The sequence below is a fragment of the Notamacropus eugenii genome, chromosome 2 (genome assembly GCF_028372415.1).
Source record: "Notamacropus eugenii isolate mMacEug1 chromosome 2, mMacEug1.pri_v2, whole genome shotgun sequence".
Taxonomy (NCBI): Eukaryota; Metazoa; Chordata; class Mammalia; order Diprotodontia; family Macropodidae; genus Notamacropus; species Notamacropus eugenii.
This window is the reverse complement of record NC_092873.1, coordinates 56,947,451-56,961,335: the sequence shown is the minus strand read 5'-3', so window position 1 is coordinate 56,961,335 and position 13,885 is coordinate 56,947,451. Positions and strand designations below refer to the sequence as shown.

Below are 13,885 nucleotides of genomic sequence, written 5' to 3'. Positions count from 1 at the left end.
GTTAAACATTTACCAACACAACCACTGCTCCTTTTCAGTTTCTGGTTCATGATTTCCCCTTGGCCTCTTCCTCCTTCCCTCAGCTCCTCTCTCCAGTTAATGTTGTCTCTTCAGAAACAAGGCCTAAACCCTGGAATTTTCCAGTCTAGCCGGACAAGATGTCTTTTCAGATTAGGAAGGGAGGGGTGACTGTGAGCTGAGGTAGTGGGGTGTGTGTGTGTGTGTGTGTGTGTGTGTGTGTGTGTGTGTGTGTGTGTGTGTGTGCAGGTGGTGAGCAGGGAGGCAGACAGGGTTAGAAAGTCAATATGGGAGGTTCTGATCGAGACCAAGACAGTCCAAGTTGCTGGGAGCACGGGAGGGGGAGAGTGTGCTATACTTGGCCTTCGGCTGAGATGGTCTCTTAAGAGATTCTGAACCGCAGAGGGGCAAGCAGCCTAGATTGCTGGTAGGGGACCGGCCATCCTGGGAAAAGTCGCCAGTGCTCCCCACAGTTTGGGGAGCAGAAAGTATCCAGAGAACCGGCTGAATCAAGGGCAAGACAGATGGATCCGGGTGTGGCGTGTCTGTAGCGGGAGCAGAGCTGGGAAGGAGCAGGAGTAGAATGGGGGAGGGTAGCTGTTGTAATTGGACTGAAATCTCCAGGCAACAGACAGGTGTTGGGGGGGTCTTCCCTTCGTTTCCTCCCAAGGCTGTCCCTGAGCGCCTGGCCCCAAACTGTACTTCTCCAGGGAGAACCCCACTTGAGCCGGCAGCTCCAGTGCTCTCCCCGGGATGTCTGAGCTACAGAAGGCCCTCTCATTTGTATCCCCTCAAAGGGGTGCCCCCGGCACCTAGCTAATGGTCAGCGCGTCTCTGGCTTCACCCGCCTCCCCCCAGGTGGCGTCCCCTGGAGGAGGGGGGGGCTATGGGGGGCTCCCGCCCCGCCCCCTTGTAGGGACATTCCCTCCCCTGGCCCCCCTCCAGCCCCTCCCTCCCGCTCTGCCCCTCCCCTCCCCCAGCTCTAGCGGGCCGCGTCTGCAGGGCCGGACCCCCCGGGCTGGGCTCAGCCCGGCCCCTCGCAGTGTCGCCGCTGCCGCCGCCGCCGCCCCGTTTGCTGACGAGGAGGCCCCCGGCCGGGGCCCTGGGCGCCCGGCATAAAACGGGCCCGGGCCGGGGTTGGGGCCGGAGCCGCCGTCCCCGGGCAGCAGAGCCGCCTGGAGCCCGCGTCTAGGCACCGTCTGCCCGCCCTGTCCCGCCCGGCCGGCTGCCGCTGTAATGCCTGGCCAGCATCGCAATCCCCGGCTCAACTCGGCCCAGCCCCGTCCCCGGCCCGGCCTCGGAGAGTCCCCGGCCGGCCGGCCCTCTCGACCTCCTCGCCTCGCGTCGTCCGCCCCACCCGGCCCGGCCCAGCCCGGGGGCTGCCTGCCCTCGCCGCCCCGCGTCATGCGGAGCCTCCCGGGTCCGCCGGCTCAGTTTCTGCTTTTCGGGCTCCTGGTGCTGGGGTCCCGGGCAGCCCGCGGCTCCGGCCCCGAGCTCCCCCAGCTGCCCATACGGCCCGAAAAGGAGCCGCTGCCCGCCCGGGGTTCGGCAGGTAGGTGACCACGGGTGGCGCAGGTGCCCGATGCTGCTGCGGGCACGGAACTGGGGTGGGGGGGCAAGTCTGGCACGAGGCGAGGCGAATCGAGGCGAGGAGAGCGGGAGCTTGGAGGGGTGAGAGGGCGTCAGCTGGCCGGCCCAGGGGAGGGAATAGCTTCGAGGCAGGAGAGAGATGGGCAGGTAGATAGCGATGCCAACTGAGTGCCCGTCTTGCAGGCTGTTCCTTCGGGGGAAAGCTCTATGCCCTGGAGGAGACGTGGCACCCGGACTTAGGGGAGCCCTTTGGGGTGATGCGCTGCGTGCTGTGCGCCTGCGAGCTGGTGAGTGGTGCCTGGGGCATGATGGACCCCCACTGCTGGACAAGTGTCTGGGAAGCCCGGGTTTGGGTATCATGATTTGGAGCATCTCGGACTGCCGGGAGCCGAGATGAGGCTGTGGTGATGGAGTGGGATGGGGGACACATTTTGTGGACTACCTCGGCGGGTATGTGGGGATCGCGGGAGAGGACGGCCGCCTACGTTCCTTCCCTTCCACCCCCATCTTAGGGCACTAGGGTCTTCGGCTGGTCTCTGCTGAACCTCCTTAATTCTCTACCGCCCTGTCTGTTCTCCCTCCTCCCTGTCCCGGATGCTCGAAGGAAGGCCGGCCCCATCTCGCCCCCAATGTCCCAGGCGGACTCTCTAGCCTTTGGACTGCCCCGCACCCTGGTCCTGACCGCTTTCCCTTCCTGTCTCCACTTTGACCGCAGCCCTCTTGGGGTCGCCGGGGTAGGGGTCCAGGACGGGTGAGCTGCAAGAACATCAAACCCGAGTGTCCGGTGCCGAACTGCGGACAGCCGCGCCAGCTGCCGGGTCACTGCTGTCAGACTTGCCCCCCTGGTAAGGCCCGCCCCCAAGGCCCAGGCTCCACCCCCCATCCCCCCAGTGCCCAGACTGGCTGATCCTTGTTTCATCCCCTCTCCCCTTCTGCTCACTGGCTTTATGGTGGAACCTAGGAGACGGAGTTCTTCCTGCACTCCACCTATACCCCTGTTGAGGTGGCAGTCCTTGGGAGGTTGGGGGAAGAGGTGGTCCCAGGGGACCCTCCCCCTTCTGCCCCTCTCCGCTGTTCGTGCCTGGGCTACAGCTTTTTTCATCCTTTCTCTTCGATTCTTCTCTGCTACTGACCAGAACGGACCTCTCCTGAAAAGCAGCCCTCCGCTTCGGCCTTTGAGTACCCTCGGGACCCGGAGCATCGCAGCTACAGCAACCGCGGGGACCCTGGAACTGAAAAGAGGGCCCGAGAGGATGGTCATACGGGTACGGGAGGGGTAGGGGCAAGGGGAAGGGCACACGGGACTGGCACGATCAGGGGCGTTTGGCGGGAAGATGTGTGCGGGCAGGGGCACAGGGGCGGAAGGGGTGCGGAAATGGATGGCTGTTGGCAGGCCCACGGAAGGCGCTCAGGGTTCAAGGGGGCTCAGCGTTGAGGGCCTGGAGAAGCGAGGTTCCTGAGTAGGGCTCAGGGCTCCTCTCTTCCTGCAGACTTTGTGGCGCTGCTGACTGGTAGAGGGTCGCAGGCAGTAGCCAGAACCCGGGTGCTGCTGCTGCGGTCCACCCTGCGTTTCTCCGTCTCCTACCGAGGGTGAGCTGAGAGGGAACAGGGTTCAGTGAAGCTAGGGTACTAGATTGTCCTGGTGTGGTGATGCCCAAGTGGAAGGCAGCTCGGTTCCGGGAGCCAAACGGGAGCCCAGGGAAAGGGCAAGGGAGAATTGACAAAGGGGCAAGGTCCGTGTCGTGGTCCCCGCCTCTCTACCCCTGTCCTTCCACTCTGTAGGCTGGACCGTGTCACCAGAGTTCGATTCACAGACCCAAGTGGCAGCATCCTGTTCGAGCACCCTGCTCCCCAAGCCCAGGATGGTTTGGTGAGACCTTTCCCCAGACCTGGACGCTATCCTGTCCCTCCCCCATCTGCTGCTCCCTGGGTCAGGCTGCAGGACTGGAGAGAGCGTGGGATTGGTTTGATTGGTGCCAAGAGGACCTCGTCCATTTGCTTATCAAGTCAGAGGATCATAGATTTAAAGCTGGAAGAACTAGACTGCTTAGTCCAATCCTCGATTTTCCCAGTTTAGGAAGTGGAGGGTCAGAGGAGGAAATGACACAGGTAGTAAGCAGGGACTGAGCTCTCATTCAGGTTTATTAGTCAAAATTCAGGGCTCTTTCCTAGAAGTCCTCTTGGGGGATTATGGTGATCTTCTTGTGCCTGGGCCCCACCTAAGCCTGCTTGTTTTTGGTGCTATTCATATCTCTCTCTGTCTTGGTGCCCGTCTCTCCGTCTGTCTTACTACAGGTGTGTGGGATGTGGCGGGCAGTACCCCGGCTCTCTCTTCGGCTTCTTCGGGCTGAGCAGCTGCACGTGGTGCTGGTCACACCCACTCAGCCCTCGGGTGAAGTCAGGGGGCCTCTGATCCGACACCGGGCATTGGCTGCAGGTGAGGACTTTTGGCGGGGAGGGGAGAACCTGGGAGACCTTGAACCTTGGCTTCATGACCCCCACTAATGATTCCTGTTACTTTCCTGACCAAAATACCCCTCTCTGGGCACCTTGCTCCTCTATGTGTTATTTTCCTCTAAAAGAATGTAAGATTCTTGAGGGAGGGGCCATTTTACTTTTTGTATCCTTATTGTGCAGTGTCTGGCCCACAATAAATGCTTTATTTGTCTATCCATCCATCTACAACATCCACCCACCCATCCACCCATCCACCCACCCATCCACCCATCCACCCACCCACCCACCTACCCACCTACCCACCCATCCACCCATCCACCCACCCACCCATCCATCCACCCATCCACCCATCCATCCATCCATCCATCCATGCAAAGGGAAGCCCTCGTCTCAGTAGAGGGGGGGATTTTTTTGCCCCCCCCTCCCCTTTTGAGTCAGTGCCGGAGAGGGGAGGCCTGCTTTGAAATTCCTCTCCTCCCCATGTACCCAGAGACCTTTAGTGCCATCCTGACCTTAGAGGGCCCACCACAAGCCAACACTGGGGGGATCGCCCTGCTCACCCTAAGTGACACAGAGGACTCCCTACACTTCCTGCTGCTTTCCCAAGGGCTGCTGGACTCTAAAAATGGTGGTGAGTGAGAAGCAGGGCAAGGCATTGGTACATCCTCATCAGGGTTTGAGGAAGACACTCCCTGCAGGAAGCCTCGCATCTTCCTTCCAGGGAGCCAGGAGGCAGGTGGTTGGGGGCATGGGTATCTAGACCCTGGCTAAGGGGCCATGTAGAGAGCAGACATCCTCTATCCATGTTTGGGCAGGATCTTTCCACACTCCCCTTCGGCTGCAGATTCAACACCAGGACCAGCTCCTCCGAGAGCTCCAGGCTAACGTCTCTGCCCAGGTAAGTGCCATGCCTGTCCTCCCAGCCCTCTCCCTCTGGCCCTGGCCCTGCCCTTCCATGCTCTTCCTTATTCTGTCTCTAGGAGCCTGGCTTTGCGGAGGTATTGCCTGACCTTACAGCTCAGGAGATGCAGTGGTTGGCTCTGGGAGAGCTTCAGATATCCCTGGAGAGGAAGGAGGGCCCTGGGCCCCGGATCAGTGGGCATATCACTGCCAGGCAGAGCTGTGACAGTGAGTGGCTGCCCTGGGGCCACCATCCACAGCTGGAGGGGCAATGACCCTGGGAGAGGGAGTGCTAGCAGGCTTTAAGACCAATAAGAAGATGACGAGGGTGGAAGGGTCCATTCTAGGCCTGAGTGGGAAGGCAAGTTAGCATCTTTCTGAGTCTTCAAGCCTGGGTTGAAGTTATAGGCCAAACCACTAGGGCTCATTCTTCAGAGATGTGGTCACAGTTATGAACTGAATCCTTTCTGTCCCATTTGTGGCTCCTCTTCATCTTTATTTGTTTTTTTTCAAAGCCCTGCAAAGTGTCCTGTGTGGTGCAGATGCCTTGGTGCCAGTGGAGACTGGTGCAGCAGGCTCAGCCAGTCTCAGGCTTCTAGGAAATGGCTCTCTGCTCTATCAGGTTAGGGGCTGCCAGGCAGGAGTGGGGGGACAGCTGGCTAAAATGAAGACTGGGCATTTGAGGGTCTGGGCTGGGTGGGTTTCATGTTCTGACTGGCGGTCTGAGACTTCAGGTCCCTGACCCTCTCCCTTCTGCATCTTGGTCCTGGTCCCCAGGTGCAGGTAGTTGGCACAGCCAGTGAGGTCACAACTGTGACTCTGGAGACCAAACCTCGGAGGAGAAACCAGCGCAGTGTCCTGTGCCAAATGACGAGGGGCCAACAAGAAGGGCACATGGTGAGAGGATCCTGGGGAAGGAGGGCAGAGCTGGGATTTGAGTTCAGAGGAGCCCTCCCCTGGGCTGGGGAGGCTGAGTGCAGGCTTCATTTTTTTTTTTTTTAACATTTTTGTTTTTTAGCAAGGCAATCAGGGCTAAGTGTCTTGCCCAGAGTTGCACAGCTAGGAAAAGTCAAGTATCTGAGGCTGAATTTGAATTCAGGTCCTCCAGGCTCTCAGGCTGATATTCTATCCACCACACCACCTAGCTGCCCCTGAGGGCTTCATTTTAAAAAAATGAATTTTTATTGATATCTTTTGCTTTTCCATCACCTACATCTCCCAATATATTCTTCCCCCTTCCCTTCCTAGAGAACCATCCTTTGTAATAAAGGATAAAAAAGAGAAAAAAAGGAAAAAAAGGTGATCAAAACTAACCAACTCTGAAAAAGTCTGGTGTTCTACACAGTGTTACATTCACACCCAGAATCCCCTACCTCTGTGTAGAAGTTCAGGGGTGTGCATGCATGCATGCATGCATGTGTGTGTGTGTGCGTGTGTGCTAAAGGCTTCCTCTTTAGCTCTGCTGACCCGCTGTTCTCCATCCTACCCCATGGGCTCCACCTCCCCTGTCTGCCTTTGCCAGGTTGTGGGCATGTGTCCAGGTCTGGGTGCCCGGGGAGTCCACATGCTGCTACAGAATGAGCTGTTTCTGAATGTGGGCACCAAGGACTTCCCTGAGGGAGAGCTACGTGGCCATGTTGCCACTGTGCCCTATAGTGGGTACACTGCCCGTCAGGACGGTGAGTACCCCACTGCTTTTCCTCAGCCCTGGAACCTTGTGGTCAGGAGGATGAAGCGGCTGACTTTCAAGGCATGTGGGTGGGCACCATGGGGCTGAATGTCCCTGGAGGGCCAGGCTGAGGTTGGTGTTCTGGGTTGTGGAAACTGCTCTCCTTACCTTGTACCCCCCTCCCTGTCTAGTGCTTCCTGTGCCCTTGGCAGGAGCTCTGGCCCTTCCCCCCATTCGAAGCCAGGCTGCAGGGCATGCCTGGCTCTTCCTGGATGGGCACTGCCACCTGCATTATGAGGTCCTGCTGGCTGGGCTCAGTGGTTCTGAGCAGGGCACTGTCACCATCCACCTCATTGGCCCCCCTGGCCTCCCAGGGCCCCAACGCCTGCTCAAGGGATTCTATGGTCCTGAGGTGAGTGAACTTATTAAGATTAATGGAAAGCATTATGTGGGCAAATAAGGGAGGTCCATGGCTCACCAGGGAGTGAGGAATATGGATTTCATTCATTCTACCCTAGCTGGGCCCCTGCTGGGGTGGCCCAGGTGCAATGGAAGGAGCCCTGAATTTGTACTTGGAGGTCCTGGCTTTGAGTCTTGCTTATCGACCTTGTGATCTCATGACCTTGGCCAAGTCCTTCCTCTCAGCTCTTGTTTCCTCCTCTGTGACACCAGAGGACTGGAGTAGAAAACCTGCCATTCATTGACAGGGTTGGGAGGAGACAGGCCTTACAGGTAAAGGTTCAATTCTGTGTGGTACTGAGAACACTGGACTTGGAGTCAGAGGACCTGGGTTCAAGTTCTGACTTCACTTACCATGTGTGTAACCTTGAGCAAGTCACTTTCTTTGTACCTCAGTTTCCTTATATGTAAAATTAAAGGATTGGACTTGATGGTGTTTGAGGTCCCTTGCAGCTCGGAATCAAGTCTTTGATTCTATGTTCCTGTGTCTATAGGCCCAGGGGATTGTCAAGGATCTGGAGTCTGAGTTACTGCACCACCTTTCCCAAGGCATGGCCTTCCTGTTAGTCAGCACCAAGAGCAGTCCCCGTGGAGAACTTCGGGGACAGGTGGGCTTTGTGGCAGCCCAGGAAGAGGGTAGTGGGAGGGAGGGAGACCTCTGGATCTATCCACTGGTGATTCCTATTCACCCAGGTGCACATCCCCAACCAGTGTGAGGTGAGCAGCCTGCGGCTGGCGGCACCCCTGCCTGAAAGGATAGCCCCTGATCTGACAGTGGCTGCAGCACCCATGAGATTCCTAAACCATGAAACAGTGGATGTAGCAGCGTCTGTGATGCCTGTGTCTGTGGGCCCGGTGGAGGCCCAGCCTATGCTGGAACCCTCTGTGTCAGCAATCTCGAAAACGGGTGGGGGTAGCCACCTCCGTGATCCCAACACTTGTTTCTTTGAGGGGCAGCAGCGTCCCCATGGAGCCCGCTGGGCTCCCAACTATGACCCTGTCTGTTCTCTCTGCACCTGTCAGGTAAGGCTGCTGGGGAGGAGGAGATTGGGAAGGAGGTGACTGGGGTGAGGTTAAGGAGGGATTGGAGATTAGGGAGTCTAGTGGGTTCACTTCCCCTTTGCCATCTCTCCTGACAGAGACGAACAGTGATCTGTGACCCTGTGGTGTGTCCACCCCTGAGCTGCTCTCACCCTATGCAGGCTCCAGACCAATGCTGCCCCGTTTGTCCTAGTAACCAAACAGGGATGAGGGGATGTGGAGGAACAGGAAGGGGGAAGGGGGAAGAGGGAAGTTTGGAGGACAGGAGGAAATTGAGCCTCTCTTTCCTACTTCTTTGACTTTGCAGAAAAATTGGACATTGGAGACAGGCAAGGGCTGGATCGGAGTCGGGACCCGGGAGAAGGTGATGGAGGAACGGGAGTGGGGGGAAGCTGCTGGTGGCTCTAGGAGATGGGAGGGGAGGGAAACAGAAGGGTATGAGAGCAGTGGGCATGCAAACTGGTCATTAAGGAAACCAATTTCATTGGGGGAAGATCAAATCCACCTTCTCGAGTTCTCTTGAATCTGCCACCCTCCTTCTGCCCCAGACCCCAGCCCACCCCCTCCTGCAAGCTCTCATCATCTCCTGCCTGAACTGTGGGTAACAGGCTTCTAACTGGTCACCTTCAACTTACTTCAATTAAAGCAACATTTAGTAAGCACCTACTATGTGCAAGCCTCCAGCATTGTACATAGAAAAACATAACAGCTTCCACTCTACCAGGGAAGTAGAGACAGAGATGGATAAGTCCATCCAAAGTTGTCCTGAAGTAATGCAAAGGATGTTATTACTTTTAAATTAAACCTTGATTTCTTCTATTTTTATAGAATTAAAATTACCCCATGCATACATGGTACCTCCCAGAGAGCCTTTCCTTAAGACAAAGAGTAAAAAAGAGAAGAAAAAACCAACACAGTTTAGCAAACCTAACCAATACAATGGAAACACCTGATATCATCTGACACTGGAGGAAGCTGGGTGGTGCAGTGGATAGAGCTCGGGGCCTGGAGGCAGGAAGATATGAGTTCAAATCCAGTCTCAGACACTAGCTGCCTGACCCTGCACAGGTCACTTAACCTCTGCCTGTCTCAGTTTCCTCAACTGTAAAATGGGGATAATAGCAGCACGCCCTTTCAGAGTTTTTGTGAGGATCAATGGTGATAATAATTGTAAAGTGGTTGGCACATAATTAGTGAGAGCCAACATTATGATGATGATGCTGACCTGCAGTCTTGTTCACCCACATTTTCCCACCTTAGCAAAGAAGCAGAAGGAGGTGCCTTCTCGTGGTTCTTCTCTGGAAACCAGTTTGTGATTATAATTTTACCACATTGGGTTTCAATTATTTCATTGTTGTTCTCTCTATTTACATTGTGGTCTTCACTGTCTATGTTGTTTTCCTGGTTCTGTTGACTTCACTCTGTTTCATTGTCCAGAAATCTTCCTAGGTTTCTCTGTTGTCATTTTCTTCCTTACTTCCTCATTTCTTACAGCACAATATTATTCCATTCTGTTTATGCACCACATTTTGCTTAGTCATTCTCCAATGCATGCGTATCTACTGAGAGAGAGAAAGAGAGGGAGAGGGAGAGGGAGAGGGAGAAGGAGAGAGAGAGAGAGAAGAGAGAGAGAGAGAGAGAGAGAGAGAGAGAGAGAGAGAGAGAGAGAGAGAGAGAGAGGAGAGAGAGAGACAGAGACAGAGACAGAGACAGAGACAGAGAGACAGACAGATAGACAGACAGACAGACAGAGACAGACAGAGACAGACAGAGACAGAGAGATGGAGAAAGACAGAGAGACAGAGAGAACAAAGATAGACAAGAGACAGATAGACAAAGAGACACAGACATAGACACAGACACAGACAGAGATAGAGACAGACAGAACCAGAGCCAGAGTGAGCCAGAGAGAGCCCTAACAGCTGGAGGGATGAAGAAAGGTCTAATGAAGGAGGGAGCATAAGAGCTGTACTTTAAAAGAATTGAGAGAGGAAGTCAGAAGTGAGGATAAAATGCATTCCAAGTATGAAATCCCACGTGGACAAAAGCCTGGATGGAAACAGCAATGGAATGTCACATATGAGGAATGGCTAGCATACTGGTGTGCCTAGAACAGAGAATATATGAAGGGGAATAGTAGGAAATAAGGTTAGATGGAAGTCATCTAGTGGAGTCCTATAAATGCCAGGCTAAAGATTCTGTATCTTATCCTAGAGACAACAGGGATTCTCTTTAAATTTTTAAGTAGGGAAGTGGCTTAATCGGAGACATGTTTTGGGAATACAATTTGCTAGTTCTATGGAAGATGGAAAGGGGAGAGATTGGGAAGGAGAGAGAACAGTTAGTTCAGGAAAGAAGTGGTTGTGTTAGTGGAGAGAATGAGTGTGAGCGATGAAGTTAGAATGGGCAAGACTTGGCAACTGACTGAATAAGGGTATTAAGAGAGAGGGAAGACAAGGATGATTTCATGCATTCAGATTTGGACCACTGGAAGGATGGAGGTGCCCTCCACAGACATCAGTCCTTGGAAGAGGAAAAGGTTTTGGAGTGAAAATAATGAGTCCTACATTGGCTGTATTGGGTTTGAGATGCCTGGGAGAGGACATCAGTTTCCCCATCTGTAAATGGAGAAGGCTAGACTAGATGGTCTCTGAGATCCCTTTCATCTTGAGGGCTGATCTTTCTCTACTCTGTCCCCTAGTGGATGCCCAAATCACCTTCTTAAGGCACACATCTGATCACATCACAAGCCTTTCCTGGCTTCTTACTGTCTCACAGGAAAATCTAACCTCTGTGTTTAAGGTCTCCTGTTGTGTGGCTCCATGTTCTTTCCCTTTCCACATTACGTTCCAGTCAAACTCTGCTGTTTTCCAGTCTTTCTTCTCATGCTGCCCATCTTGCCTCTGGGCTTTTACTTGGTGAAGTCCTTTCTAATCTCCCTCAGCTGAAAGCAGCCTCTCTGCTTTCGCCTATTTCTTTCTATAGCCCTCCCTTCTGTACTCACTTCCTTCTACCTTGTCATATTTATTTCTGACCCCACTTTCCCCACTGAAGACTATAAGCTCATTGATCTCATTGAGCTTATAGTTTTCCTCTTTGTATTCAATGAATCAATGGTACAATGAGGATCTATGAAGCTCCTGTTTGTGCTTGAAGCTGGGGAAAGAACTGCTGAGGAAGAAACAACGTTCTCAAGGAGCTTATTCCCAGCACCTTGGACAGTGCCTGGGTGCTTAGTAGGTGCTTACTAGATGTTTCTAGAATTTAAATTTGACTGGTCTCCAGGATCAAAGATGAAATGCTTTGTTTGGCATTTGGTGTCCTTCATCTCCCAACCTTTCTCTTCTTTTTACACTTTATTTGACAATCCAGTAAGAAGGGCCTTCTTGCTGTTCCTAGTACATGGCACTCCATCTCCTGAACATCCCCATGTCACCATCTTGGCCTCTGGGCTTCAATGAAGACAGCTCTGATTCTACCTTCTATAGAAGACCTCTCTTGGGGGAGGCCAAGAGAGGGCTAGTGCCTTCCCTCTGAGATCTCCTCTCATTTGTATTGTATGTACATAGTTACTTACCTGTTGTCCTCATGAGAATGTCAGTTCCTTGCCTTTCTTTGTATCCCCTGGTCTTAGCACAATTCTCGGCACATAGTAGGTGTTTAGCAAATCCTCGTTGACTGACTGACTTTGGTCTCCCCCTGAGAAGAGCTTTTCTGATCTTGACTTCAACCTTATTTTTTCTCCACAGGCTGCTACTTTGATGGTGACCGGAGCTGGCGTGCTGCTGGGACCCGTTGGCATCCTGTGGTGCCCCCCTTTGGTCTCATCAAGTGTGCTGTGTGTACCTGCAAGGTAGGGTCATGCTCCCAAACTGGTCTCTAAACAGATGATCTCTGGGTCTCCCCTCCCTCGAGGGCCTTGGCATGAGTCGGTAGTGGGCCTTGGCTGCCAGAAAAACTGATTTGATCTTGGGCTGCATCAAGAGAGGGCTGGCCTCCAAGAACAAGGGGTGACAGTTCTGCCGGGCTCTGCTCTGCTCTGACCACATCTGGACTATTGTGTTCAGTTCTGGGTGGAACAATTTCAGGGCATTGACAAGCTGGAGTGTTGAGAGAAGGGCAGCCAGTGTGGCAAAGGGAGTGAATCAGTGTCATCTGAAAATTGGTGGAAGGAGCAGAGGCCATTAGACTGGAGGAGAGAGAGCAGGGACTCAGGTGGGAGGTGGGAGGGCAGGGATGGATTCTTTGTTTTGTATCCCTGACATCCACTGCCATTCTTGAAACATGGTAGGTGCTTAGTAAGTGTTTGTTGATTTGTATTAAGATGAAGTATTTGGGTCAGATGGGGCAAGTGGGCTAATCTGCCCCTTTCATCCCTCTTTGTCTGGTCCAACCCTGCTGATTCCCCTATAGGGAGCAACAGGGGAGGTGCACTGTGAGAAGGTGCAGTGTCCCCGACTGACCTGTGCCCAGCCTATCCGTGCCAACCCCACTGACTGCTGCAAACAGTGCCCAGGTGAGTCAGTCAGGGCCAAATTCCTGGAAGGGGAGCTTTCTGTCCCAAGGCATATCTGACACTGGGCCTCGAGCTCTTTGGCTGGGAGGGGAAGGGGATACTCCCTTACCTCTGAACCCTCCTCTTTCTTTGACTCCCTTCCTTCCTCTGTGTAGCGGGGTCTGGATCTAGGACCTGGCTGGGGGACCCCATGCAGGCAGATGGGCCAAGAGGCTGCCGCTTTGGGGGTCAGTGGTTCCCTGAGAGTCAGCGGTGGCACCCGTCAGTGCCCCCCTTTGGAGAGATGACCTGCATTACATGCAGGTGTGGGGTGAGTTATACATATAGGTATGGGGGGGTTATAGTGGGAGGGACACAGGAGGGAGGGCCTAGTGGGCAGGAAAGGTATGGGATACATGGAAGGACACAGAGGGATTAGGAGAGAAAGGAGGGGCCCAGGTGTGTGGGAGGCATGGGTGTCCACAGGGTGATCCGTCTGTCCTGCCCCTAGGCTGGGGTGCCTCACTGTGAGAGGGATGACTGCCCCCCTGCCTTGGCTTGTGGCTCTGGGAAGGAAAATCGCTGCTGTTCGCACTGCTCGTCACGAGGTAAGTGTAAAATCTATGGAGGGGACTTGTAGGGATTCAGGCTGAGTGGGGATCCAGGGACTTGGGAGAGGAAGAGAAGTGTTGGGAACAGGAAACAGAGGGGCCCACCATCTCTCAATGTGTGTCCTGCAGCCTCTGAGACCAGGATGGAGCCAGAGCTGGAAAAAGAAGCTGGGGACTTGTAGGCAACTGACTGAACAAGGCGTGTACAAGAAGGCCCATGGGGTGAGAGGAGTGAGCAGCCAGGCTGAGAAAGAGGTGGATGGGGTATACCCTTTCATCTACGGGAAAATCAATGGCAGCAGGGGCCTGGTCTCTGCCACCCCCAGTCCCACCTCTATTTGGGATTTGTTTCCCAAGCTGGAGCCAGTATCAGGCCCCGACACTGCATTGCCTGCTCTGCCTCTTCTCTACCCCTCCCTTCCAATTGCCTACCAGACCCCTTGCCCTGGCCTTTTGGCCCCTTTTCCCTCTCTTCTCCCTAGCCCCCTGTATATAGTGCCACTGGCTTTTTGGGATTTTTAATTTATCCTCACTCAGCACAAAGGCTCCTTTTCTCCCTCCCCCAACCTCACTGTCCTTGCCCTGAGCTGAGCAGAGTCATTACTGGAAATATGTATATTTATTAAAAAGTCTTTTTTCAGTTCA

The 13,885-nt window shown here is 54.1% G+C and overlaps 1 protein-coding gene across 1 annotated transcript; it reads left to right on the top strand.

Moving 5' to 3' along the window:
• The first annotated feature begins 1,135 nt into the window (after nucleotides 1-1,135).
• CHRD (chordin) lies at nucleotides 1,136-13,885 on the top strand. Its single transcript, XM_072640429.1, has 23 exons — nucleotides 1,136-1,570; nucleotides 1,792-1,895; nucleotides 2,324-2,453; nucleotides 2,745-2,873; nucleotides 3,099-3,198; nucleotides 3,391-3,478; nucleotides 3,904-4,045; nucleotides 4,556-4,696; nucleotides 4,881-4,963; nucleotides 5,046-5,193; nucleotides 5,481-5,587; nucleotides 5,743-5,862; nucleotides 6,488-6,644; nucleotides 6,826-7,046; nucleotides 7,588-7,701; nucleotides 7,787-8,116; nucleotides 8,233-8,326; nucleotides 8,442-8,498; nucleotides 11,884-11,987; nucleotides 12,548-12,650; nucleotides 12,806-12,960; nucleotides 13,141-13,237; nucleotides 13,370-13,885. The coding sequence occupies exons 1-23, from the start codon at nucleotides 1,255-1,257 to the stop codon at nucleotides 13,420-13,422; spliced, it is 3,093 nt and encodes a 1,030-aa protein (XP_072496530.1). The 5' UTR covers nucleotides 1,136-1,254; the 3' UTR covers nucleotides 13,423-13,885.